Source organism: Clarias gariepinus, chromosome 4 (assembly GCF_024256425.1).
Source record: "Clarias gariepinus isolate MV-2021 ecotype Netherlands chromosome 4, CGAR_prim_01v2, whole genome shotgun sequence".
Classification (NCBI taxonomy): Eukaryota; Metazoa; Chordata; class Actinopteri; order Siluriformes; family Clariidae; genus Clarias; species Clarias gariepinus.
In genome coordinates this window covers 1,669,772-1,697,631 of record NC_071103.1, presented here as the reverse complement: position 1 = coordinate 1,697,631, position 27,860 = coordinate 1,669,772, and the positions used below count along the sequence as shown (strand labels likewise).

General features: G+C 37.7%; 1 protein-coding gene across 2 annotated transcripts; it reads right to left on the bottom strand.

The window, feature by feature from the left end:
- Positions 1-641: 641 nt before the first annotated feature.
- LOC128520156 (uncharacterized) lies at positions 642-27,860 on the bottom strand. Of its 2 annotated transcripts, none has more exons than XM_053494242.1 (5): positions 27,817-27,860; positions 12,238-12,311; positions 11,064-11,150; positions 10,569-10,650; positions 642-4,329 (listed from the first exon to the last, which is right to left on the bottom strand). In XM_053494242.1, exons 1-5 carry the CDS (start codon positions 27,843-27,845, stop codon positions 2,751-2,753), a joined length of 1,851 nt encoding a protein of 616 aa, XP_053350217.1. In that variant the 5' UTR covers positions 27,846-27,860; the 3' UTR covers positions 642-2,750. The 2 variants fall into 2 exon arrangements, with proteins under 2 accessions (XP_053350217.1, XP_053350218.1); XM_053494243.1 differs by having other exon boundaries at positions 645-4,329; positions 10,569-10,620.

Sequence of the window (27,860 nt, the reverse complement as noted above, 5' to 3'; positions counted from 1 at the left end):
CACACTCACTCACTCACACACCTTCTGTACCACTTTATCAATAACAACAACAGTTTAACAATATTTTCAAAGAATTTTGTACAGATTACCTAAAATTGGTTCCAGTTCATTTCACAGCTGATGGTTCATATACATACATTACATATGTTGCAGGCATGTTTTTTATCATATAAAGTCTTAATAAATATGAATTTATGGAAATTTATGCAAGTTGTCTAAATATCACCTGATCTTCACCTTTAACCTGCTGTCCCTTATATGAGCGCGATTCTAATTAAAAGTGTTTGATCCTGTTTGCGTCTTTTTTTAAGCATTGTTCAGAAAGTGTTTGGAAATACATATTTAATTCCTCCTTTAAACATTTAGCCATTAAAATGATTTTACATGTTCTCTGATTAAAATATGGACTGAAATATTTAGTTTCATAAGTAAGGAAGAGTTCATTTTTTGCTTATTTTAAATGACATTACACTATAGACCAGTATAAGGTGTGGCCGTGTTTCCCCTGACTAATCCCTGTCAGGAACTAATAAATCTACAAAACATTTTAATATCAGGTTTAAAAAAACAACCAGAATTTAAACATTAAAAAGTCCCAAAAATCATCTTCACTCTTTCTAAATCAGTTGAAACCAGAACCAGAACAAACCGACTAAACTAAGATTTGAAAGATTTTATTTCTAGAAAAAAAACAAAAACTTTTTAGCAGAATGTTGTTCAGAATAAATGAAAATACAGATGGTAAGTTAAACTTTGCCTTAACAAAAAGAACACTACATTACAATAATCAAAAAAAAAAAAGTAACATTTTCTGGAGATAAATTTTGCATTTCAGTGATAATTTGGAAATTACTTTAAATTGGTAGTCTTATTGTTTTTATTATAATAATTTATAAAAAAAAAAAAAAAGAATGGGAAAAACAAACACAACTGTGTAAAGGACATGATGCTGAACTACCACAATCATAAGTCGAACTGTGCTGTATAATAATAATAATAATAATAATAATAATAATAATAATGAACAGCAAAGTGTTTTCACGCTGAGACCATGTTAATAATGGCTTGTCATTGTAAGCTGTTACAACACTGATATTAAAAATAATCTATTTCAAAAGGTATATATACATAAATAGTCTGTAGATTGTGAAAGTAAATTTAAGATATATCTAAGACAAAAATGGAGTTTCAGCTGTGCAGGTCTGAGGCGAGGCCAATCAATGCATCACACAGATCTTTTTCTTGACCAGGACTGATGAGGACGCAGATGAAATTTTCCTTTCCACACCCATGACTGAGTGTACTTTCTCAGTGAAGAAAGTCACCTGGTGAAGTTGTTGATGTCTGAAAAGCTGTCCTTCATGATGATGTTCATCAGCATACTAAATATGTAACCTATTCTAGATGAAATGCCTCACTCCAGTGAAAACACTTTATCTCATACTTTAATAAACAGACATTGGTAGAATTATGTAAAATGAACAACGCTGATTTAAAAAGGTAATTGATTTATTATTGTAGCAGAGGATTATATAGAGAAATAAAAGACTAACAGTGGGAACCACACATTCAGGAACTGTCTGTTCAGCCTGTCTACATCTAACAAACACATGGAGGTTAAAACCAAAAATCTCAAATTAGGACTCATCAGACCAAAGGACAGTTTTCCAATGATCTAATGTCCATTCCTTGGGTTTCTTGGCCCAAGTAAGTCTCGTCTACACATTGTTCCTCTGAAGTAATGATTTCTTTTTTGCAATTCGACCATGAAGGCCTGACTCATGAAGTCTCCTCTGAACAGATGATGTTGAAATACGTCTGTTGCTTGAACTCCAAGAAACATTTACATTACAAGTAACAAACATTTATCTCGAATCTGAAGTGCTGTAAATTGGTGGTTTCTGAGGCTGAATATTTTAATAAACTGATCCTCTGCAGCAGAGGTAGATCTTGGCCTTCCTTTCCTGGGTCGGTCCGCATCAGAGCTACAGTTATATTTGATGGTTTTGACGACTACACTGTGGAATAAATTTAAAGTCCTTTGACATTTTTCGGACTGACCTTCATTTCTTTACTGGATGTTTCCGGGCTGTCTTTTTTTCTTTACTTAACCGAGTACTAACAGGAATATTGACTCGTATACATTCTTCTTCTGCACGAGACAAATTATGGTCTAAAGCACATTAGGAAAGAAAGAAATGTCACAGATTAACTCTTGAAAGGCAACTGCGAGTTGAAAATCATTACTGATGACTACATCATGAACTTGACGAGAGAATGCATGCGTGTGCCAAGATGTCATCAAAACAAAAGATAGCTACTTTTGATAATCTAAAACATATTCTGTTGTTTAACACTTTTTTGCAAATTACAAAACTCCATATGTGTTCTTTTACAATTTTGATGTCTTTAGTATTAATGTACTGTAGGCAGCACATTAGTTTAGTGGTTAGCATTCACATTTTGCACCTCCAGGGTCCGGGTTCAATTCCCGGCCAGGTTTGATTCCGGTCTCTGTGTACATGGAGTTTGCATGTTCTTCCCGTGCTTGGTGGGTTTCCTCCGGCTACTCCAGTTTCCTCCCACAGTCCAAAGAAATGCATGTTAGGCTGATTCACATTCCCTAAATTGCCTGTAGTGTGTGAATGTGTGTGTGCTCTAAGTCTTCTGGGATATAGAGAGTGATGAGTAATTGAGTGAGTATTTATGTACAGTGATTACATATGATTTTCTCTTGTATGTTAAGCCATTTATTTGTGTAGCACTGAATTAAACAGTCGTATTAACTGCGCCAAGTGTTTTTCATCAGCTCTTTGTTTCATGTTTTCCAGTTTCCTCACTCGGTCTGTGCCTCCTGTTTCTTTGACTTTTTGAATCAAAAAGTCCAAATACTGCAGTGTATACACAGAGTCAGATGCTAAGGCGATCCCCTCGAGCAAAACAACACACTGATAACACTCTTCCACCAGTCTGACCTTTTCTTTTTCTATTTCTGTTATTTCATTCTCCAGTCTAATTATCAAGCTCTTTTTATCTCCAGCCTCTGTGTCGTATTTCCTTTTCAGATCTTCATTAGTCTTCTTGACCTTCCTCGTCTTCATTACATACATTTTCCTTTCTTTAACATGTTTAGTGTAGTGACATCTTCTCGTACACACTGTGCATTTCTTCTCCTGCATGACGCTACACCAGGAAAGATCTTTGACCCACCAGCATCCTGGGAAATGACAGTTCTCCTCACACACTGTACAGCAAGTTGCCTCTTTCCACCCAAAGTGCCACCACTGATATTCTATCTGCACCTTTTCTTTGTAAGCCTCGTCCACCTCAATTTGAAAGTCATCCACAGATGATCTATTTTTCTCAAGTTGCTCTAAAGCCTCTTTTATTTGCTTAAGTTCTTCTTGCTTTAGCTCTGCCAGTGTGATTTGATCCTTCATATTGAAGATGGATGCTGTGAGTCGTTTGCGGTTTCTCAGCACTGCTTCAGTCATCTTTGTGCTTATGGGTTTAATTTCATTCAGAAAGGTCAGAAAGCTCCCCATTGCTTTGTGTAACAGAGTCCATGATGCTTCATAATCCTCTAAAGTTTCCTCATCATTCAGGTCTTCACAGTGAAAGCTGTCGAACCTGAAATACACCGGCTCTCCTTTATCAGTCCGAGCACATGGAACTTTAGATTCTTTGATGGCTTTAATGGCATTATTAGGTTTTCTGGAGGCGTGTGTGATGAACACAACAATGTTTTTCTCCACATCATAGCCAAATAATGAGAGAACAGCATTAAAAACATACTGCTGTCGGTCAGTGAGACGAACGGTGACTGATGTCACGACAAGACACACTGCATCGATTTCATGAACTCCATCTTTAAGTCTAAATAACTCAAGTAAACTTTCAGCAATATTTACATCCTTCTCTATTCCTTCTGTGCTTCCAAATCCAGGCGTGTCGATAACGGTCAGAGAGAACGGGCTGTGTTCAGTAAAGACATCATACACTGTTACTACATTTGTTTTAGAGCCAGTTTGATTTTCTGTTGTCTCTATAATCTCACACCAGATTTTGTCTTCACTTTTAACACCCAGCATGTAGTTGACCATGGCGTTGATGAGAGTCGACTTTCCTGCTCCTGTTTCTCCAACAAGTAATATGGTTTTATGAGGCTTACTGTTGTCCTTTTTCCTAAAAACAACTCTCTTCAGTCTTTCATCATCAGCTATAGTACTTGTGTTAAGGATGTATCTTGTGATTAATCCACCTTTTTGTCTGCTGTTACTTTTGATTTGATTTAGTTGTTCTTTCTCTGAGGTGTACAAGTCTTCGTTCCTACACAAAAAATGCAGGTGAATATTTATTTAATTTATTACATTATGCTATTAAACATTTACACAATGTAAATAATATTTGCTATTAAACATTACATGTACACTAGTCTAATGTTTCATCTTTTTCTGCGTGGTTGTTCTTTGATAAAGATGTATTGATACCCATATGAGTATGGGGAACTGGTTTAAAATGGGTTAAAAGGTCTGCGTTTCCTGAAGGAAATAGATATAGCTTGAAAAGAGCTGCAAGAACAAAAAAAACACTTTTTATACTTCCAAATCCCATCCTAAACTTCTTTGTGAATTGGGGATCAACTGCAGTAACCCTTTATGGCTATGGTCTCCAACCATTTTTACTAAAAACTGGGGAGCGACTGAGTGAAAGACCTGGTCACCCACCCTCTTATTCTGGCTGAAATGGTAACACCAATTGTGACCTCAAACATGGCATTGGACAGTGGACGTTTCAGGCTGGACAATGTTCAAAATGTGACTGGAGAAGAGCAAAGGTGTGTTCCCAGTAGACCGGCTACTTGACCTAGGTAGATAAACAACCTAAGGTTGCTTGGCTGCTGATTCCAGCAGGATTTGAGAAAGCTGTCTGATCTGTACCAAACCATTGAAATCATCACTTTATATTTACATTGTATGGACCTTGGAAAGATACAGGTTGTCAAAAATGAAATAGACAGAACAAAGATTAATATTTTTGGAATCTGGAAACTCCACTGGAAAGGAAATGGCTATTTCCAGTCAGAGCACCACACCGTTTATTACTTTATTTTTTTACAGGTTATACTGTCCAGAGAAATTGTCTGGTCTTCATCATTAGCTCAGTGGAGATCATTGCAGAGATATTAAACAATTAATGACCAACTAATCACCAACCAAATTGACTTCATCATCCTGCAGGTATACGCCCCTATATTAGCAACAGACAGAACCGTTATTCAAGAATTAATGCTGAACTCCAAAAAACAGTGGACCAAACACCCAGGAACAATATCATCTATGTGAGTGGAGATTTCAACAACAAAGTAGGAAGCCAAGCCGAAGCTGAACCACCGTGGCCTGGGGCAACGGAACAATGCCAGAGATCATTTCGTTCAATTTTGCCAGAAAAAATAGCTATAGATAATCTAACACAGGCTGCAACTAATCAAATACGTGCCCCTATACCTGGATAGTATCAGATGTGATCCATAGAAAATAAACTGACTACATCCTATGAAGTCAAAAGCAGAAAAGCACTTCTTGCTGAAAAAATGTTCCTTGGAGCTGATTTTAAGACTGATTATTAGCTGTTGGTAATGAAAGCCAAGATCAGACTGGGAAGGATCAAATAATGCCTAAATTCCAGGTGGACAAGATGTCCCCTCTGTATGCTGGCAAAAAGACTCACTGCACTCACCCTTTAAAAAATAACAGCCGGATGACCTGTGGAATGACATGGTGTTTAATTGATTTTAAACCGCACAATAGCACATTTGATATGTGAAGCCCACAAAATAGAACAATTAACTGCCAGAAGATTTCATCAAAGTAGGCAGAATGATGCGTAATTCCAACATGTGGCCAGAAGGGACAACAAAATGGGAGAGGACAATAAGAAAGGCCACACTTGCGCTCTCTTAAGGTCTTCGCTGCCCACCAAGGAACAATGAAGGGCACCAGTGGAGAAGATCTGCATGACTAACAATCCATCAAGAACAGATGGAGAGCGTATCCATTTCATGGGAATTGTGGGTAATCGTCTCCCATGCTCGGTCTTAGTGTGTGTGCATTACGCGCATAGCGTTGAGGGCGAGTCTCTATTCGGTAAACTGGTGTGTGTGTGTGTGTGTGTGTGTGTGAGAAAGTCGTCTTACACAGCAGCCCCCTTGTGGAAGAAATCGTCTGAGTTACTCCTGATTCTCTGAGTCCATTATTTCTTATGGAGAAATTTGCTTTGTTATACGAGTGGTTGGATATACAAGCACGCTTCCTTGACTTTTAAACTTTTAAAGAAAATACTATTTAAAATTCAAACTACAGCAGAAAAAAAGTGAAAAGGAGAATAAACAAACCGCACAGATTGTTTCGAGCACAGAAATGAGTTCATGAAAGTCTTGGGTGTGTGTCCATAGCAAAACAACTAAATTGTAACACTCACAAAGACCTTTTGTTTGGGGTAAAGTGACTGAACGTTTGCACCAGAGCCTCTGTTTCACGGAATAATCAGCGACTTTTCATGAATAAGTAGGACCTATTGACGTCTGGCTAATGATGTGTCAGCTGTTCACACCTATACACTCAGCATCCTCACACATTGGCACGTGCCCCACATCGCAAAAGACATCGTTTACTAAGCGAGTATATATTCATGCTCTATACAGTATGTGCTCTTTAGTTTTTGTTGTGATCTGAGTATACTATAGTACGAGCAAAATTGAGATGCTCATCAGCACAGAAACACAGTATTTATTACACAAGTATATATTTGCGTTTTGTTGCATTTCTGCAGTAATATTATTGAGGTTTGTTTTACTCACACTTTGTAAAAGGCAAGTTATTTAGCAAGTATTTATATAACACTATACTACCACTCGTCCCACACTTTGTCTGCCCTGAAAAAACCTACCACAAAGCTGCACACATCACCCCGACACGAGCAGCCCAACTTTAATTACAACACACTCAGATAACACAGAGTGGCTATTCCCTCAAAGCACTCACTCACTCACTCACTCACTATCCCTTTATCCTGTGTACAGTGTTGTGGGGGCTTGAACGCATGAGGCGGGGTACACCCTGGACAGAGTGCTAATCCATTACAGGGCTCACACACACACACACACACACACACACACACACACAATAACATGGACTTTTATTATTTATAATTTAAATTTTTTTTTTTTTCAAATGTGGGCTATTGTTGTTTACTTATACTATTTGTTAATTTAATTTAAATGAGGTTTGAGCTCGGGGTTGAGCATCGTTGAGCATTGTGATCCTCCTTTTTACTATCCTACGTAGTCTAATCAGCGCTCAGCCGCACGCATAAAGTTTTCCAAAGTGCACCGGCAGAAGTAGACTAATGATTAAAAAGTGTCGGGGGAAAAACAGCAAGGAGACAGACTCTGAACATTTCAATAATTCATCGATAAATTAGTGATGTCTTAGGTTCTGGCTATAGTGTTAAGGTGATCATGTCATTTCGTCGTCTCCGCACCAGTGGACGCGTCTATAATGCACTTTTCGTACGAATTACATAATATAAGATTTGTTTTCCATAAGTTTATATAAAAGCAGACATTTCGCTTTCTATAAGTATATATTTTTCACGTCAGTGAGGCGAGTATACACAGCGTTTCAGTTCATTTTCTAATGCACTCAAGTTCACCGAAAACAATACAGAACAGTGCACCCTGTTTACTTTCTTTATTTAACAACATCATAACGTTTTGGCTTTATTGTGATGCACTGTATGTGCCTATGTATCTTATATAGTTTTATTATATATATTTTTCCCATTAATCTGACAACACCCGTGGCTCACCCACTTTTTCTGGCTATGCGAGTGTTACAAATGATAAAATATAAGTGTTATAATGTGTTAACATTTACTTAACATAAATTCACTGCAAATAAGAAACGTATATATTTAATTTAAATTCTAAATTTGTAGTGCCATTTAAGTACTGTACCCACAGAATATAAATATTTATTCTCACGCACACACCTCAACAATACACACACTGGGGGAGGGCCGGCAACTCTTATAAGAGCAACATACATACATATTGTGGTCTACAATATACATGTAGTAGTGGCCGTTACAATGGCCAGGGGTTTGCTTCATAATTTTTTTTTTGTCCGTTTCCATCGTCCTTGTGAATTTAGTGTGTTTTTTCTCCCCGCCCATCAATCAATCAGTGCAGTGGTCTCCGAGTGGCAATTTTTTTCTTTCTTGATGCATTATTTTTATTATTATTCATTTTCATTTATTACATTTTTACTCAGTAGCGAATATGCTTACAAATGTAGCGAAGTACAATACTTCAATCAAAACATATTTAAGTAAAAGCAAAATTACAGATTAAAAAAATTAATTTAAAAAGTAGAAGTAAGAATGTCATTCGTTACTTTCCACCTCTGAATAAAATTGCGTCGCATTTTCAACTCCACGAACAATTTGCCAAACAAACAAAATGGTGAAAAAACACAACTCTATCAGCTTCTTGCACTCTTGCACGTCTAAGCTCCAGTGTGCCGAAACCATTTACTGAATAATCACGCAGATATAGGTAAAAAACTTCTAGTAATGTTCAGGCAATAGATGTGGTGTATAGATGTTGTCCCAAGGCTGTATTGGCGACAGGAGGCATTTTCAAGCTGTTATTAGTTCAGCATTGAACATCCCCAGCGATACGGGGCAGTTGCTATCTGTTACGGATGTGCAGCAGTTTGCTAAATGACAAGAATCATGATGTTGAATAGACTGAAGCCTGAATTATTAGCATGAACATTACAGCTTTGAAAGCCGAGCTGCTTGAGCAGAATGTACAGAAGTGTGAAAGTTCGTCAGACTGATGGACTGTTGCAGTGCTGTATTGCAATCGTTCAGAAAAAAAGACCAACAAAGGGCTAAATCACACTGATCCAGTATCATGGACAGAAAGTAATTAATGAAAATGAACACAAAATTATCTTAGATGCTGTGTAGAATCGCACATTAATTCCAAAGGTGAACATGCAACTTGTTCAGGGTGAATTTTTCTTTTCGAATCAAGCATAATTTTAATTTATTAATGGCACCCAACTTCTCATGCATGCCAGCACCTTCTGGTAAAAGCATTGGCTTTCAGTACTTTAAGTTGCTCCAGGAGGTTTGAATGTTTAGTTTCTGTGGCTTTCAAAAGGAATACATTAATATGATTTCTATTTAAATATGTAACGGTAGATGCAGTGCAACTTTCTGAGGTGCTCTTGTTCAGTTTAACCGCGCAATGATAACACTCCGCCATCAGGACTTTTTTAGCTTTTTCTTGCTTTTTTATTTCTCTTTATATCTTGTTTACGAAAATCTTTCTCTTTCCAGACTATTTTAAATTTCTCTTTCAGGTATTTCATGGTTTTCATGATCTTCCTTGTTTTCACCTCATATATAATCCCCTCCTTATTATGAGCAGTGTAGTCACACTTTCCAGTACACATTGTGCACGTCCCGTTATCAGACATGACACCACACTGTGAGGGACTTATGGCCCACCAGCACCCTGGATAATAGCAGGTCTCCTCACAGCTGTTACAGGTAGTGGCCTTTTAGGTTGGAATGAACCACCAGTTATATGGCAGTGGTACTTTGTCTATGTAAGGCTTGTTTATTTCTTTTATCTGATGAAGTTCCTTAATCCTAAAATCTGTCAGTGTGACTCAAACATTTAAACTGGAGAGCTTCGCTAACAATTGGTCAACAATTGGTTGCATCTCATCATGCTTTCATTTGTCTTCCAGTATACACTTTCATTTTCTTTCAAAATGGTCAGAAAGCTTTCCATACTTTTGTTTAACTGCTCCACTGATGCTTTATAATAGCTCAATATGTCCTCATCATTAAGGTTTTCACAGACAAATTTGTAGAACCTGAAACATGGAAGTTTCTGTTCATTACTCTAACCAAGCCAGCCGTTATTTTCTTTACTTGCATATGGAACCCCTGCTTTGTCATGTGTGACTAACAGAACTGTGTTACAGTCGAATATAGAAAGTGCAGCATTAAAAAGATTCAGTTGTCGGTTAGTGATAGTTGATAGTGATAGTAATAAATTTGAATATCTCATGCAAACACTCAGCAATTTTTTTTCTCCTCCGAATCTTCTGGGCGTATCCATGCAAGTCATTGGTGGTCAGAGAGAACGGGCTGTGATCAATAAACACATGATACACTGTGATTGATTCTGTCTGAGAAACAGTCTGGTATTTTTGTGTCTCTATGATCTCACACCAGATTTCATGCCATTGATGATAGTCGACTTATCTACTCCTGATTCTCCAGCCAGGAATATGGTTCTGTGAGGTTTGTGCTTTTCACGTAGCTGATGGACGCATCAATCATAGTAGACCTACTGTATCTAGTCTGTCTTCTTCTGCACTTTATACAGTGTTATAAAGTTTGTGCTTCTCTCCAAACTCCACTACCTCAATCTATCCTTAATTTCAGTCCTTGTGCTTAAAATATATCAGATGAACCCTTACCTGAAATCATAATGAAGAGAATGGGCCATGACTGGTGTCTTGTTACTGGTATCTGATATAAAGAAGTAAATCAGGACAAAGTCTAAGTTTTAAGTAAGAGAGAAAATTATTATTCTCAGGGCAAAATTAATTACTGGCATGTTAAAAACAATAGTGTGGAATTAACCATTCAGGAACTACAGCTATTTTCATATTCACATCACCATAAGTAATGAAACAAACTAACATAAATACAGACCGAGGATTGGCTTTAATGCTGAAAAAGGATGAGAATCTGTGGCAATCTGATTAATGTAATTTGCTTATGAGCCTTTCAACAAGTAGATTAAACAAAAAATATAAATATAAATTAGTAAAATGTAAGTGTTCTTGATATGTACATTATAGCTATAATGAAGTACATTTACTTTAGATACTTTTAAACGTTTATGAAATGTTTTGAAAGATATCAGGCAGAAATAAGAAGATTTATATTGAAGCTTTAAATTTCCTTACACACTCGATGTTCTCCAGAAAAGCTTTTTTCCCTCGACACAAAATGGAGGGTCTGGATTTTTCTTTCACTTATAGTTCTTTCTTTCTCTGGTTGGTGGGAAACACACACACACACACACACACACACACACAAACAAATGACACAATGGCAACAGATACTACTAATAATGTCATAACCCTAATCAATGTTATTCTTGTGTGAAAATTTCACAAACATATACATAAAACAAAATACATAATCTACTCTATACACAAGGTTTAACAACATCATCCAGCAGCAGGTGCTCTTCTTTGTGGCTTATATCATAAAGTAGAATTAGTAGGGATGAATGTATTAATTAAACGATTAGAGATAGGGCTAACTTGAGCCAATTATAAAATTAGTTGGGGCCAAGTGGGACATTGGATTGTACAGAATAACAGAACACAGCTCTGAGAGTAAAAACTCCCTTTTTTCGCTATATAATACCCTGATATACTAATGCACAACAAGGATTTTAGATTCTTTGATGGTTTTAATGACATTATTAAGTTTCCTGGAGGTGTGTGTGTGTGTGTGTGTGTGTGTGTGTGTGTGTGTGTGTGTGTGTGTGTGTGTGTTTCTCCACATCATAGCCAAACAACGAGAGAACAGCATTAAAAACAAACTGCTGTCGGTCAGTGAGACCCAACAAGACACACTGCATCGTTTTCATAGACGCCATCTTTAAGTCTAAATAACTCAAGTAAATCTACTGTATGTAATGTAGGAATGAACAGGCTACCCCAGAGTGAGCTGTCAATCTCTTACACTCCCGAACTACTCCCCTAGTCCGAGTGGCGCCATCCTGACTCCCTAATCTCATCCATGACACAAAGCAGTGAGAAGTTTAACTTCATGGAAAGAGAGACAATCATGGAAAGAGAGAGACAACACCAGATGACTAGGGATATCCTCGAGCAGCAAAAGTGTAAATCAGTAAACGAAGAAGAGACAAGTCTGCAGCTTCACTTCGAGTTGGGGGGAAACCCCCTGTAGGTCATTATATATATATATATATATATATATATATATATATATATATATATATATATATAAAGATCTTTCATGTCTAACAAGCTAAATAGGTGCAAAAAGAAAATCAATTGTAGCATCACCATCACCACTTAAAGCATATCCAAACACATCATTTACCTTTTAATGTGTTGGTTGATCTTCTTTTTCTTCCGTTCACCCACAGCTGAACCCTGAATTGAGCAGCCTCCTGCCTTTATTCAAAGCAATACCCGACTGTTAGCATCATGTGACTTACAGGAACAACCCAACACATACAGTATAGAGCGTTTCCTGAGTAAGGTGTTGACTTCCTGTGCATTGGTCTCTTTATGGTTACAGATATCATATTATGATTTTGTTACTGACACCATCAGGCCATGCAATAAGGCCTACATTGTTTTACTCAAGTAACCAATAATGGAAATTTATTTGGTGATAGTTTTAAATATATAATGATTAAGTATTTTATGCCAATATGCCTGAAACTACTAATAACCAGCATTTTTCACAACCACCAAGCCCCAATGAAACTGGCTAATGAACATGATATTGCTCAAATTGTGTGTAACTTCAGCAAGAGATATTCCTTTCCAATTACTGCAGCATGGTGAGAAGCTGGTGGCTAAAAGACCAACTTATTACCTAAGATACAAAAAACTAGGCAACTTGGTTATGTTGCTGCAGCAGGTACAGAAACAGCCTGTACACTCATCTGTGCCACCGACTGTTAGTAGCTAGAGAGGTCTTTATATGTCGTACAGACAGATGTGTTTGTTAAATCTAAAACACTGTCTATACAGTACCATGTTTGAAAAAAACAAACCTGAGTTAGCTGGCTAGCATGTTCCTAAAAAACCATGGACATGGGGGCGTCCTGATGAACATAGAGTTCAAGATTAATGTAAATCTGATGGCAAATTACTTGCATTATCATAATTTACATAAACTTGTTTATCTGATTTTTCAAAAACTATATCTCAAAAAAGATGCTCTGAATCAAGTACTGCTTGGTTACCTTCTTCTTTTTTTTTTCTTTTTATCTCCACAGCCCAAGCTGTACTGTAGGTATTTATCAGGTTTAGAAGAATGTGTTTGTCCTGCAAATATGTTGTAATGCATTCTTTTTTACTTTAAGTAAATGTTCACAATATTTTTATTTGAAATTTGGGAAAAATGTTGTCAGTAGTTGTCATAGAATTTTAAAAAACCCTCTTCATTTTAAAGCATAGACCTTCAAAAAAAAAAAGAAAAGAAAAACTAAGTGGTAGGCCTGAGAAACTGATCATTGTCCCATGGTCTCTCTTGTTTTTTTTTCCCCTTCTCTTCTTACGGTGTTTAAAAACCATTGCTATTAGATTATTTATTGCGGACCTTAAGTAATCAAGAGAAAACAATTTATTTTATTTCGGGCCATGTAGATTTGGAGGTTTTTTTTCTCCCTTAATAACGTAAACCTTCATTTAAACACTGCATTTGGTGTTTAATTATGTTATCTTTGACTAATAGTTAACAGTTTTTGATGAGCAGAAACATTTAAGTGTGACAAACATGCAAAAGAATAAGAAATCATGAAGGGGGCAAATAGTTTTTCACACCACTGTATGTGTTTATACTCAAGCATGAAAATGAAGGAACTTGGAAAAATGAAGGAACTCTCTTTATTCTATACATTTCTAACCTGCCAGTTATTGGACTAAAATCATTATTACCTCTGTGTTGGATTTTTAAATAATAAGATGCCGCTAGAATAAAAATACATGCAACACAAATGATCATAATATAATAATATACACTCACCTAAAGGATTATTAGGAACACTATACTAATACAGTGCTTGTTCCCCTTTCGTTTTCAGAACTGCTTTAATTCTACGTGGCATTCAAATCAAATTCAAATTTTATTTGTCACATACACAGTCATACACAGTACGAAATGTAGTGAAATGCTTACACAACCGCCAGTGACCTTAAAAAGAGAATTAAAGCTTACATAAGTAATAAATATGAATAAAAGAAATACGATAGAAAAATTAAATAAAAATAAAATAAAAATAAAATTCAACTAGGAAAAATAGAACTAAAAATAGAAACTGAAAATAGAAATATGCTATACGAAAATAGAAATATACTGTACAAATAGAAAATATAATGGTGTGCAAATATGCATAGAAAAAGTGTCTTTGTGCAATGGTTATTAAGCATTGATTCAACAAGGTGCTGAAAGCATTCTTTAGAGATGTTGGCCCATAGGATAGCATCTTGCAGTTGATGGAGATTTGTGGAATGCACATCCAGGGCACGAAGCTCCTGTTCCACCACATCCCAAAGATGCTCTATTGGGTTGAGATCTGGTGACTGTGGGGACCATTTTAGTACAGTGAACTCATTGTCATGTTCAAGAAACCAATTTGAAATTTGGTGATGGGTACATGGTGGTCATAAAGGGATGGACATGGTCAGAAACAATGCTCAGGTAGCCCGTGGCATTTAAACGATGCCCAATTGGCACTATGGGGCCTAAACTGTGCTAAGAAAACATCCCCCACACCATTACACACCACCACCAGCCTGCACAGTGGTAACAAGGCATGATGGATCCATGTTCTCATTTTGTTTACGGCAAATTCTGACTCTACCATTTGAACGTCTTAACAGAAATCGAGACTCATCAGACCAGGCAACATTTTTCCAGTCTTCAACTGTCCAATTTTGGTAAGCTTGTGCAAATTGTAGCCTCTTTTTCCTATTTGTAGTGGAGATGAGTGGTACCCGGTGGGGTCTTCTGCTGTTGTAGCCCATCCACCTCAAGGTTGGGCATGATGTGGCTTCACAAATGCTTTGCTGCATACCTCAGTTGTAACGAGTGGTTATTTCAGTCAAAGTTGCTCTTCTATCAGCTTGAATCAGGCGGCCCATTCTCCTCTGACCTCTAGCATCAACAAGGCATTTTCGCCCACAGGACTGACGCATACTGGATGTTTTTCCCTTTTTACACCATTCTTTGTAAACCCTAGAAATAGTTGTGCGTGAAAATCCCAGTAACTGAGCAGATTGTGAAATACTCAGACCGGCCCATCTGGCACCAACAACCATGCCACGCTCAAAATTGCTTAAATCACCTTTCTTTCCCATTCTGATATTCAGTTTAGAGTTCAGGAGATTGTCTTGACCAGAACCACATCCCTAAATGCATTGAAGCAACTGCCATGTGATTGGTTGATTATATAATTGCATTAATGAGAAATTGAACAGGTGTTCCTAATAATCCTTTAGGTGAGTGTATAATATAAATCTAATCAATGTGTTTCAGAGTTTGTTTTTCTTTATGGAATTTCTTACTGCTAAATATTTGTTAAAAGTAAAAGTCAGTAAATAAAAAGTATTTAGTAAGTATTGTTAAGTAAATGGACGGCAAGGTGGTGTAGTGGTTAGTACTGCCGGCTTGCACCTCCAGGGTCTGAGTTCGATTCCCAGCCAGGCTTGATTCCCATCTCTGTGGGATGGAGTTTGCATGTTCTCCCCGTGTTTGGTGGGTTTCCTCCAGGTACTGCAGTTTCCTCCCACAGTCCAAAGACTAGGCTAATTGGCATTTCCAAATTGCCCAAAGTGTGTGTGTGCGCCCTGCGATGGGTTGGCATCTGGTATAGAAGTTGAGTAAGTAAGAGTGTTAAATAAATCAGTTTTAGTAATATAACAAACTAATACAACCACACAATCCAGGGAGGCATAATTCAGTGTCTTCTTGTACCAGAATAAATGCAGAGGGTTGTGGCAGCAAAATCAGTCATGTGGATCATTGACTTCTATAATGGATCGGTCGACCTAGGGTGCCTGTGTAAATTGGGCTATTGTTAGTCGAAAAAGGAGAGGAGGGAGGCATGTTCATAGGCAGAGAGAAAAGAGGAAAGGCAAGAATTTAGGAATGACAGTGGGGACTTTGAATGTTGGTTCTATGACAGAGAAGGCAAGAGAAATGGTTGACATGAAGAAGAGAAGGAAGGTGGATATACTGTGTGTTCAGGATCAAATAGGGTGATTAATCTGAAGCTAAAGGTGTGATGTGCAATGTTGATAGTGGTTATGCCCCACAGGTAGGATGTGATTTAGAAGAGAAGGAGAAATTCTGGAGTGAGCATCCCTAGAGGTGAGAGAGTGGCGATTGTTACAGTTTTTAATGTACATGTTGGGGAAGTGAACAGAGGTGATCAGAATGTGATGGGCAGGTTTTTTCTTCAGGACAGAAATGCAGAAGGACAGGTGCTGGTGTACAAAGAGGATGGAAATGACAGTAGTAAATACTTTCTTCCCAAAGAGGCAGGAACATAGAGTTAAATACAGTATAAGAGTGGAAGCACTCAGGTGAATTGTCATTTGTGTTAACAATGTAATCTGAAAGAGATCATTAACTGTAAAGTGTTGGCAAGGAAGGCGAAGAGGACAAAGTGGTGGAAGTTAAAAAAAGAAGAATGTTGTGCAGTTTTCAGGGAGGAATTGAGACAGGCACTGGGTGGTCAGGGGGTACTTCCAGTTTACTGGACAACTACAGCTAACGTGATCAGGAAAACAAATAGAAGGGTACTTGGTATATCATCAGGAAAGGTAAAAGTGGACAAGGAGACTTGGTGGTGGAACAAAAAACTCCAGGAGTGTGAGGACCTGTGTACTAGTTTGGACAGTAAGGACAGAGAGGTGGATCTGTACAGGGTAATGAGGCAGAGAGATAGAGATGGGAAGGATGTGCAGCACATTAGAGTGATTAAAGATAGGGATGGAAATGTACTGACAGGTGCCAGGAGGGTGATGGGAAGATGGAAGGAGTACTTTAAAGAGCGGTTATCCTAGGGTTAACTTAGTTCCAATTCCAACTAGATAAAACTAAACTTATTACCACGGATTAATCAGCAACATGTTTGTTAGTTCTAATTCCAACTAGATTACTAAAAGATGTAATGCATACAGCTGGACCGTGGTGAAATAACCAATTACAAACTGGTTTCAAACTTTCCCTTTATTTGAAAAATATTAGAAAAGGTGGTGTTTAGCTTAAATATGCACATTCTTACAGGGAAACAACATCTTTGAGGAATTTTAATCAGGTTTCAGGCCCCCATCATAGTACAGAAAGATATAATTGCAAATGACTTTATCTTCGGATCAAGGCTGCACCTCAATACTATATACTACTCGATACCATTTTGTAGATCTAAACAGAGAACTGTCCGGTGTAATGCAAGTAAAATATGGGGTCCCACAAGGGTCAGTTTTAGGACCTCTGCTGTTACATGCTTCTTTTGGGTAACATCATTAGAAGACATGGGATTAATTTCCACTGCTATGCTGATGATACCCAGTTTTACATCTTATCAAAACTAGATGAAATATCCAAGTTGTCCAGATTACCTGAGTATGTCCAAGATATAAAATATTGGATGACCGATAGTTTGCTCTTACTAAATTCAGACAAGACAGAAATATTACTTATTGGTCCAAAAAAAAAAAAACAAATGCTCTTTCACTTCAGCTTGCACTTAAAAGGATGTACTATTACTACAAGCTCGACAGTGAAAGACCAGGGCATAATATTAATTTTTATGACAGTTTACAATATTACGACAGTTACTTATCTCTTGAAAATAAGATTTCCAATATTACAAAAACAGCCTTTCATCTTAGAAATATTGTCAAGTTTGGGAACATTTGTAGCGTTTTAACGTTATAATGACAATGAAAAGCTGCCGGCATTCTCCACCATAATACTGTGTATAGGTAGAGTTTTAACATAATAATGACCATGAATAGTTTCCGGCATTCTTCATCATTAATACGTAGGGTTTACATAATCAAGACAACGAATGTTGGTTGCATTGTCCACCAATAAATATAGACATTTTAATGTGAACACAATGCCAACGCATCCGTCATCATTAATAAGTAATTTTTAGCTCTGGGTCAGAGTTGTATCGAATCTTTAACGATTCGGTTTAATTTGATAAATTGAATCAAAATTTATAACGTACACTATATTGACTACCCGTCCAGCGTTTAGCACATTTTAGTGTATCTTACTAGTTCTGGTTATCACATGGCCAACAGCTATAACACAAAATCTAGTATTAAGCAATTTATGAGCAAGGTAACACGATCTGGGCAAATGTTTAGACTTTAAAATACATGACCAAGACAACAGTACTTTATAAAGAAACGAGAATTTATTTGACTAATCTACGATACATGAAACTACACTACTTGAACGCACGCACACACACATGCATACACACAAACAATTTGGCAAGTGAAAATGAATGAAGTTATTCTAGTACTGTTTACTAGATCAACGAAAGTCACAAGAGCAGAGTCTTGGGTTCAATCTTACGGTTTAGTTATGAAATGAGCACCAACTTCAGCAAGGTATGCAGCTTTGTTTGTTTACTTGCGTTATGTTTCGTTCTCATCCGTGGGTTCGCCTCCAGCGAAGGGAATCACGGCATTGCTGGTTGGTTGGTGCGCTGTTGTAGAGATGACGTCAGTCGGGAAAGCCCCTTGGTGAGGCGTTGGTTGCCTGGTTACCGATGGCTGCGCTCTGGAACTTCTCCTAAGATTTCCTTCGTTGCAGGACTTTGGAGTTCTGGCACGAAGTCTCGTTGAGAGTTCTTGAAGAGCGGATGACGCCAGCAGCGGTGGCGCAGCGCCCGCAAGGGCGAAGCCCGAGCTGCTTGGAAGATGTTGTAGGTTGCAGTTGTGTTGATAACTTCTCTTCTTCTTCTTTTTACTGTGGACTTCCTGAGGGTTTTTGTCCCTTGGGGGTCAGTCCGTCCCACAGGTGATTCATCCAATCGGATGTGATTGCAGGGCTTAGCCACACCTCACGTGGTTCCTCCTTCTATGCATAAATTAGCCAGGTGTTTCGGCAGTCACGTGTGACCCATCCGGTTGGAGTTTTTAATACTTTATACAAAGTAATTTTGCATGAGCTCTGTTCATGTTACCAATTACCCATGTTTACCAACATTCTTGAAATAAAGCCAGCTTGAGATTGACACCAAACATTACATATCTTACCCACTCATTCCTTCCTTTATCTAATAAAAAGGTTTGTAAATGCTGATTACACCTTTAAAGTTATGCAGATTAATCAAACATATACACAGGAATAAAAGGAACTGTGTAAATATATGTAAATACGTTTTGCCCTACTGGCACACTTTAAAGATGTTTAAAATAGTGTCCATGCCGTATGCCTTTGTTCATGGAAAGGCATGTCTTCCGGAGGTCAAGAGAGTGTCCAGATGTAATGAGTACTCTTCCCCCCCAGCTCGGGGTGAAGCTGTAAAACTGTATTCTTTGTTTACCGGATCGCCGATTTACACCCTCGGTTTCGGGGTCTACTTCAAAGCATCTGGCCTTGTGGAGTTTCTTAGTTTTACAGACGTCCTCCTTAAGATAGCGAACCAGATAAGGTTATCAGGATGGTGCCATGCATGTTGGGAGAGGGGGTTCAGGAATGTGATCCATTGACTGTTCTCTCTATGGGAGCCCTGTTATTCGCTACACATTTTATCAGTATCTGATGAAGAAAAGCTAGTTCATACATTTATGACCTCCAGACTGGACTATTGTAATTCATTACCAGGTGGTTGTCCTGCATCCTCAATAAACAAGCTTCAGTTAGTCCAAAATGCAGCCGCCAGAGTTCACACCAGACCAAGAAAATATGATCATATAACCCCAATACTATTAGTATTATAAATTTAAAATTGATTACAAACTAGCATTACTTACGTACAAGGCTTTAAATGGGTTAGCTCCCACATATCTAGCCAGTCTTCTGACATGTTACAATCCACAGTGCTTAAGATCACAAAACTCCCAAAAAAAGTTCCCAGAATATCAAAGTCCACAAAAAATGGCAGAATGTTTTCATATTTAGCTCCTAAGCATTGGCATCTTATTCCTGTCGGGGCTCAGACACAGTCTCCAAGTTTAAAAGCAGACTTAAGACACATCTCTTTAGCCTGGCATACACATAATTCACACTCTTACCTAGTGCTGCTAATATAATGAAGGGCAGCTATGCTAATTTATTTCCACCTTTTTTTTTCCTACCCACCCTGAGGCATCTGAAGATTCTGCCAGTTCCACTAGACAGAGGCCAACCCTGCAAGGATCCCGAGGCATCCAGAGAATGACCACCTCCTGGATTCTACTTCATGATGGTTCAGATCTACACATGCTGCTCCTGAGCTCCCAGTGATCCAGATGCTCACCAGATGCTCTCTGCCCTCTGCACCTGTCTGACTCATCCTGGTGCCATGCTTGTGCTGAACTGAACTGGACTCCATGTTAACTTCGACATCTTCTATACATTCTTCTTATAATAAACTTCTAGCTGTCTAACACACAGTATGACTGCAGATCAATCCCTGCTATCTGGTATGACGCAAATAAGGATGGGTTCCCTCTTGAGTCTGATTCCTCTCAAGGTTTCTTCCTATTGCCATCCCAGGGAGTTTTTCCTTGCCAACGCCGCCTTTGGCTAGCTCATCAAGGACAATCGGATCACTATGATCTTTACACATTTTTACTTTCTCCTACACATTTTCATAATCTTCTTTTAATTTTGTGGGGCTGCTTTGAGACCACTGTTAAGTAAAATATAAATAAAATTAAATTGAATTAAATAAAATTAGTGCCAATCTTTAAGAACAAGGGTTATGTGCAGAGCTGTGACAATTACAAAGGAGTAAAGCTAATGAGTCATACAATTAAGCTTAATGTAGTGGAAGCTAGGTTAATTTGAGCAGCAATATGGTTTCATGCCTACAAAGCGTACAACAGATGCAGTATTTGCTTCGAAGATGCTGATGAAGAAGAACAGAGAAGGTAGTAGGGAGCATTATTGCATTGCATCAAGGCTCTGAGCCCCTTCTTGTTTGCTTTGGTGATGGGCAGGATGACAGTTGACAGATGGTTAGACAGGAGTCTTCATGGACTATGATGTTTGCAGATGACATTGTGCTTTGTAGCGAGAGCAGGTAACATGTGGTGGAAAATCTAGAGAGATGGAGGTACGCTCTTGAAAGCAGAGGAATGAAGATTAGCTGCAGCAAGACAGAATACATGTGTGTGAATGAGAAGGACCCAAGTGGAACAGTGAGGCTACAGGGGGGCTGAGGTAAAGAAGGAGCAGGACTAGAATAGGATCAAGAATATGTTCATCAGAGGGACAACCTATGTTAGATGTTTTGGAGATAAAGTCAGAGGGGATAGATTGAGGTGGTTTGGACATGTTCAGAGACTGTGAGCATATCAGTAGAAGGATGCTGAGGTTGGAACTGCCAGGCAGAACGTCTAGAGGAAGACCAACAAGGATTTCAAATTCAAATTTTATTTGTCACATAAAAAGTCATACACAGTACGATATGCAAAGAAATGCTTATACGACTGCCCATGACCTTAAAAACTAAAAGCTTATACTGTAGATAAGAAATAAATATGAATAAAAAAATAATGATAGAAAATAAATTTAATTAGGATAAAAATAAAAATATCCTGTACAAATAAGGACATATATCACAATTTAAAAAATATATATAAAAAAAAGGAAATTAATAAAAATGTAGAAATTTAGTGTAAATAAAGGGAAAAAATGAAGTAAAATTGACTGGGGGAATGCAAATATGCATAAAAAGTGTCTTATTAAAGTGTCTTATTAAAGTGTCTTGTGCAGTGGTCCAGAAATGAAAATATAACTACGTATGTGCGAGTGTGCATGAACGTGTCCATAAGTGGGAAGACAATTTTGGATGTTAAAAAGATTTATGGATGCAGTGAGAGAAAACATGAAGCTAGTTAGAGAAGAGAATGCGAAGGATAGGGTTAGATGGAGGCAGATGATTCACTGTGGCGACCCCTAAAGGGAAAAGCCAAAAGGCAAAGAAGAAGAATATAGCATAAAATAATAAACTGCACAGGATATTTTTCAGTTTTTTCATAATTATATGCACTTGTATCACACCTCCAGGGTCCAGACATGATTCCCACCTTGGGGCCTGTGTGCACGCAGTTTGCATGTGCTACCTGTGTTTGGTGGGTTTCCTCTGGGTACTCCGGTTACCCCTCATAGTACAAAGCCATGCAGATTAGCTAATGGCATCTCATCCAGGGTGTACCCTGCCTCATGTTCAAAGTCTCCTGGGATAGGCTCCAGGCCCACGACACTGTATACAGGATAAAGCGGTATAAATGATGATTAATAGTTCAAAACTCTTCATTTACAGCACACTGAAATTGGGGTGAAGTTTTTCCTTAAAATGTTAAAAGAAGAAAAAAAAAAGAATTCCTTATTTTTACTGTGGATTTATTTTTGTCAGCAGTGCATGCTTTAAGTCTAATCTCTCCAAGTCAAATCTTTTGGTTTTATTCCGCTAAACTAAACTGGAATGGAATATAAATGATTTTCCTATTTTATCTAATAAGAAAATTATTCTCTATACAAGTGCCTTTAGCTATGTTTATAAAATTGATCTAACTTAAGCAGTTTATGTACTACTTTTTTTTACTATACTGTACTTCTGATTAAATAGTTCTGCCTACTGACCCAATTACCAACAGCAAATGCAGTTGACTTTATAACCACACTGAGGCGCTGTTTACTTTATTCAGAGCAGGTTTAGATGGGTGAGGTGAATTACAACAGTTAAATTTGGATTTATAAAATTAATAATTAATGCAGATTATCACTAGTATTATGACATGACCAAACTTAAACAATATCTTCCACTAAGTCAGATTCTTTGCCTTCACCTGTAAAGTCCTCTCCTCCTGACTTGGTTTGCATTTGGATGACTTTTGGAAAGTATCCTAACTGATAAACATGCATTTACACTACAGGCCAGTGTCTTTATCAACATGTCTTTTTTACAAAGTGCCACTGTAGTTTGGTCTCATTTTCTTTTCGTCCATTACAAAACGGCATTTAATACAAGGCACAGTAAAGTTGTAAAACTAACACAAGAGACAAGTTCATATCCTAAGAACAACTCAAAAATGAGCAAATTTGAAAAACAGAAAGTGAGCTTTTTTTTATCTTCTGTAAGAAAATAGTTTTTCTAACTTGGTCTCCAGTGAAGTAAAGACAGGTTAAGGTTCAAATTATCCAACAATTTATTTATACTTATCAAGTGACGTTCAGATCACAATCTCACAAATGCAAAAATACTAAAATACCATAAACATATAAAATATTCTACTGCATATAAATTCACCATCCCCTTAAATAGGCACACCTCTACATCTGTGTATTAACGTAGTTATCCATTCAAATTCACAGAATCTTGCAGGTCAAGTCAAGAAGATCTACAGTGGTGCGAAAAACTATTTGCCCCCTTCCTGATTTCTTATTCTTTTGCATGTTTGTCACACAAAATGTTTCTGATCATCAAACACATTTAACTATTAGTTAAAGATGACATAAGTAAACACAAAATGCATTTTTTAAATGATGGTTTTTATTATTTAGGGAGAAAAAAAAAAAATCCAAACTTACATGACCCTGTGTGAAAAAGTAATTGCCCCCTAAACCTGGTTGGGCCACCCTTAGCAGCAATAACTGCAATCAAGCATTTGCGATAACTTGCAACGAGTCTTTTACAGCGCTCTGGAGGAATTTTGGCCCACTCATCTTTGCCGAATTGTTGTAATTCAGCTTTATTTGAGGGTTTTCTAGCATGAACCACCGTTTTAAGGTCATGCCACATCTTAATAGGATTCATGTCAGGACTTTGACTAGGCCACTCCAAAGTCTTCATTTGTTTTTCTTCAGCCATTCAGAGGTGGATTTGCTGGTGTGTTTTGGGTCATTGTCCTGCTGCAGCACCCAAGATCGCTTCAGCTTGAGTTGACGAACAGATGGCCGGACATTCTCCTTCAGGATTTTTTGGTAGACTGTAGAATTCATGGTTCCATCTATCACAGCAAGCCTTCCAGGTCCTGAAGCAGCAAAACAACCCCAGACCATCACACTACCACCATTATATTTTACTGTTGGTATGATGTTCTTTTTCTGAGATGCTGTGTTACTTTTACGCCAGATGTAACGGGACACGCACCTTCCAAAAAGTTCAACTTTTGTCTCGTCGGTCCACAAGGTATTTTCCCTAAAGTCTTGGCAATCATTGAGATGTTTTTTAGCAAAATTGAGACGAGCCTTAATGTTCTTTTTGCGCCTTGGAATGCGCCTTGGAAATCTGCCATGCAGGCTGTTTTTGACCAGTCTCTTTCTTATGGTGGAGTCTTGAACACTGACCTTAATTGAGGCAAGTGAGGCCTGCAGTTCTTTAGATGTTGTCCTGGGGTCTTTTGTGGCCTCTCGGATGAGTTGTCTCTGCACTCTTGGGGTAATTTTGGTCGGCCGGCCACTCCTGGGAAGGTTCACCACTGTTCCATGTTTTTGCCATTTGTAGATAATGGCTCTCACTGTGGTTCGCTGAAGTCCCAAAGCTTTAGAAATGGCTTTATAACCTTTACCAGACTGATAAAGCTCAATTACTTTTGTTCTCATTTGTTCCTGAATTTCTTTGGATCTTGGCATGATGTCTAGCTTTTGAGGTGCTTTTTTTTCAGTGATTTCTTGATTGAAACAGGTGTGGCAGTAATCTTGCTAAGCTCACCAATAGAAATCACAACCATTGAAACTAAAACAAAATATAGACATACATAACATAAGATAATCTGGACACAGAGCTAAACAAGATAAGTGGCTAGACAAGACACGGAGCAAAACGAGACTAGGAGGTAAACCTAACTAAGAGCTACACCTGACTAAAAAGTTAGCAAAGATGGCATGACACCAAGACATGGAGAATTTACAGATTACCCAAACAGCACTTGAAACACAAAAGATGTCAGACGCAGGGCAACTGAACAAAGTGCTATTTATTGCAAAACTACAGTAATCAGTCACTTCTAATTAGCTACCACGGTTCAGGTGAGCGTTCCAGTCACCTGACCGAGGTGTACTCTGGGAAATGAAGTTCTAACACAAGAAAACACAACTAATCTTAAAATGGAGTCTCTGCGTATGGCTCCCTCTAGGGGCTAACCGTGACACTCAGCTAGCAGAAGGTTCCTATCCTGATTTGCGGTGGATGTTACAGTATGTGGAGAGAACACGGATCAGAGTCTGATCCAGACCATAATTATCTGCTATCTTTTTGCTTTAATAAGATTTTTCTTATTTCACATCCTTACCTTATTAAAAATAAATAAATAAATAAATATATCTATATATCCCTGAAGAATTATGAGGAGCTTCAGAAGCTCTTTTAAGCAATGAAACCAAAGATGTAAAACTGTTCTTATCTATTATGGCCATTCCCAAACACAACAAAGCTTTGGCACAGTTTGAAATCCTCTGCAGCCCACCCAAATCTTTAATCACAAAATCTAAAATCAACACCTTATTCCAAGATTTAAAAAAATAAGATACAATTGAAAAAATCATGTATTTTTTTGCTTTATTAGTTCTGGTTCTGGTTATTTTTTTAAAACTTTTATTTTTTTGGAGTCTATCTATCATGTGACTATCATGTGATTTTTATAGTTAAAGAATTAAAGTCAGCAAAGCCAGAATAATTGGCATCTTTCATGAAGATGAGCTATTACATAATGTTGTTGGTGGTCTTTCGGCTGCTCCTGGCAAGGGGTCGACACAGCGAAATACCCAGTCCGCACAACAACTTGGCACAGGTTTTACGCCGGGTGCCCTTTCTGACGCACCCCCCTCCCCCCCATTTTTATCCGGGCTGGACTGCATCCAGTGTCTGGGGTTTGGGCACTGGCTGGGTATCGAACCTGGGCCTTCCGCATGGCTACCACTGAGCCACCAGCGCCCTAAGATGAGCTATTACATAATGATTGTTAAAAAGAAAAGATCCATCATCTACCACATACTGTAATAAACTCCGGGCGAAGAAGACCAAGTCTTTTGAAAAATATGTTAGCAAAATATGTAATTCATTGTTCCATCATCACTCAAACTCCAGAACCACTAGATCTCCTTTAGAAAAAGTTTTAATTTGTAGTCAATAATCAAACAGTACTTGTAATCTAAATCAATAAAAGAAAGTTTTTTTGTCTGGACATTGGTCAGAACTCGCTCCTTTATGATACCTTTACATTTCATACATCAGGCTTAGAAAATCCATAAGTATGAATGCTTGTATATCTGTGTCTAAGTGTCTGTCTGTCTGTCTGTCTGCCCCACCAGATTGTGTCACAGCATCATTCAAAACAGTCTGTACAGAATTTACTGAATCTCCTGCAGTCCTTAAATCTCTGTCTGATGTTTAATCTGGACCGTAAGTGAAATTTAAATGTTGAGTAAAAGTGATGTTATGAACAGTTATGTGTGGGATTTAATAATCTACTTTAAAATAATCTACTAATGCGCTACTGTCTCAATGTAAACAAACACCAATAAAGTGAATATTTTTATTTTTTATATATTTTATATATATATATTTTTAGTTCCCTGTTTTTAATGCATTGTCGTCTGAGGGCCTGAAGATCACTGGCATCCTATATTGCTTTTTAGCCTTGTTGCTTGCACACAGAGATTTCTTTAGATTCTCAGAATCTTGTAAGGATATGATGTACTGCATGATGAAATTATGATTTATTCAAAGTCTTTGCAATTTTACATTGAGAAACACTGTTTGACAATTCAGAGATGCAGCGTTTCACAGATTGTCGAACCTCTGCCCATCAGAGTGTTCGGAGAGACTTTTTTTACTATTTGTTACTATGTGTGGCGTGTCTATGTAATGGTCACTTAATGTAATCATTAGGTAGCACTGGTAAGGTATCAGGGCCAAAGGAAAAGAAAAAGACAAGGAAAAGACAAATAAATGACAAAGAGCGCATAAAGTGCAAGACAAAGGCAAAGACCCAGCCTTTGTCTTCCAAAGAGAGAGAGAGAGAGACTATAGCATGCGCTCTTATGAAATTCTCTTACATAAATCCTCTGTAAGGACATGGGCCCCAAGGGATAGGAGTTCTTTTTTTTTAGTTTCCAGAGTCCTGTACGGTCTTGTGCATTTGTTCTGTTATTTTGTGTTTTCTTTTACTTCCTTTAAGTTCACTAATTAATAATCCCACTCCATCTTCAAATGGCAGGGTCTTCCTGTGCGTCTCATAAGCACTCTCACAACCTCCTATTTCATTGACTCCCTTCAGAAGCCGTGCGTTAGGGCTCTTATAAATATTATTTCATCTTGTGGTGTGGCTCTCCATCCTGCACCATACTGTTATCTGTGGCCAGTCATGACCTATTTCCAATTACCCTAATTACTTGCAAAATGTGTTCTCACAGCTCTTAATATAACCATCACTGTTATAGTTATATAGTTAATATAACCTAAATCACTGACATTTTCAGCCTTTTGTTTCTTTTTGGAGACATGTTGCTGCCATCAATTTCAATATCACATTAATTTCTTTCCTTAAATGGTACATTTTCTTAGGTTTAATCTTTTCTACTGCCCACTGTGAATGAAATATGGGTTTATGAGATTTGCAAATCATTGCATTTGGTTTTTATGTAAATATTACACATTATTTAACTTTGGAATTGGGGTTAAAGTGTATCATTGGATCTGCATAACATTTGTAAACTTTAGTTATATTAATATTTTATTAAACCTGTCAGATGGTACCTTACCTGTGAGAGGATTGATGAGAATCGTCCATGACTGGTTGCCTGTT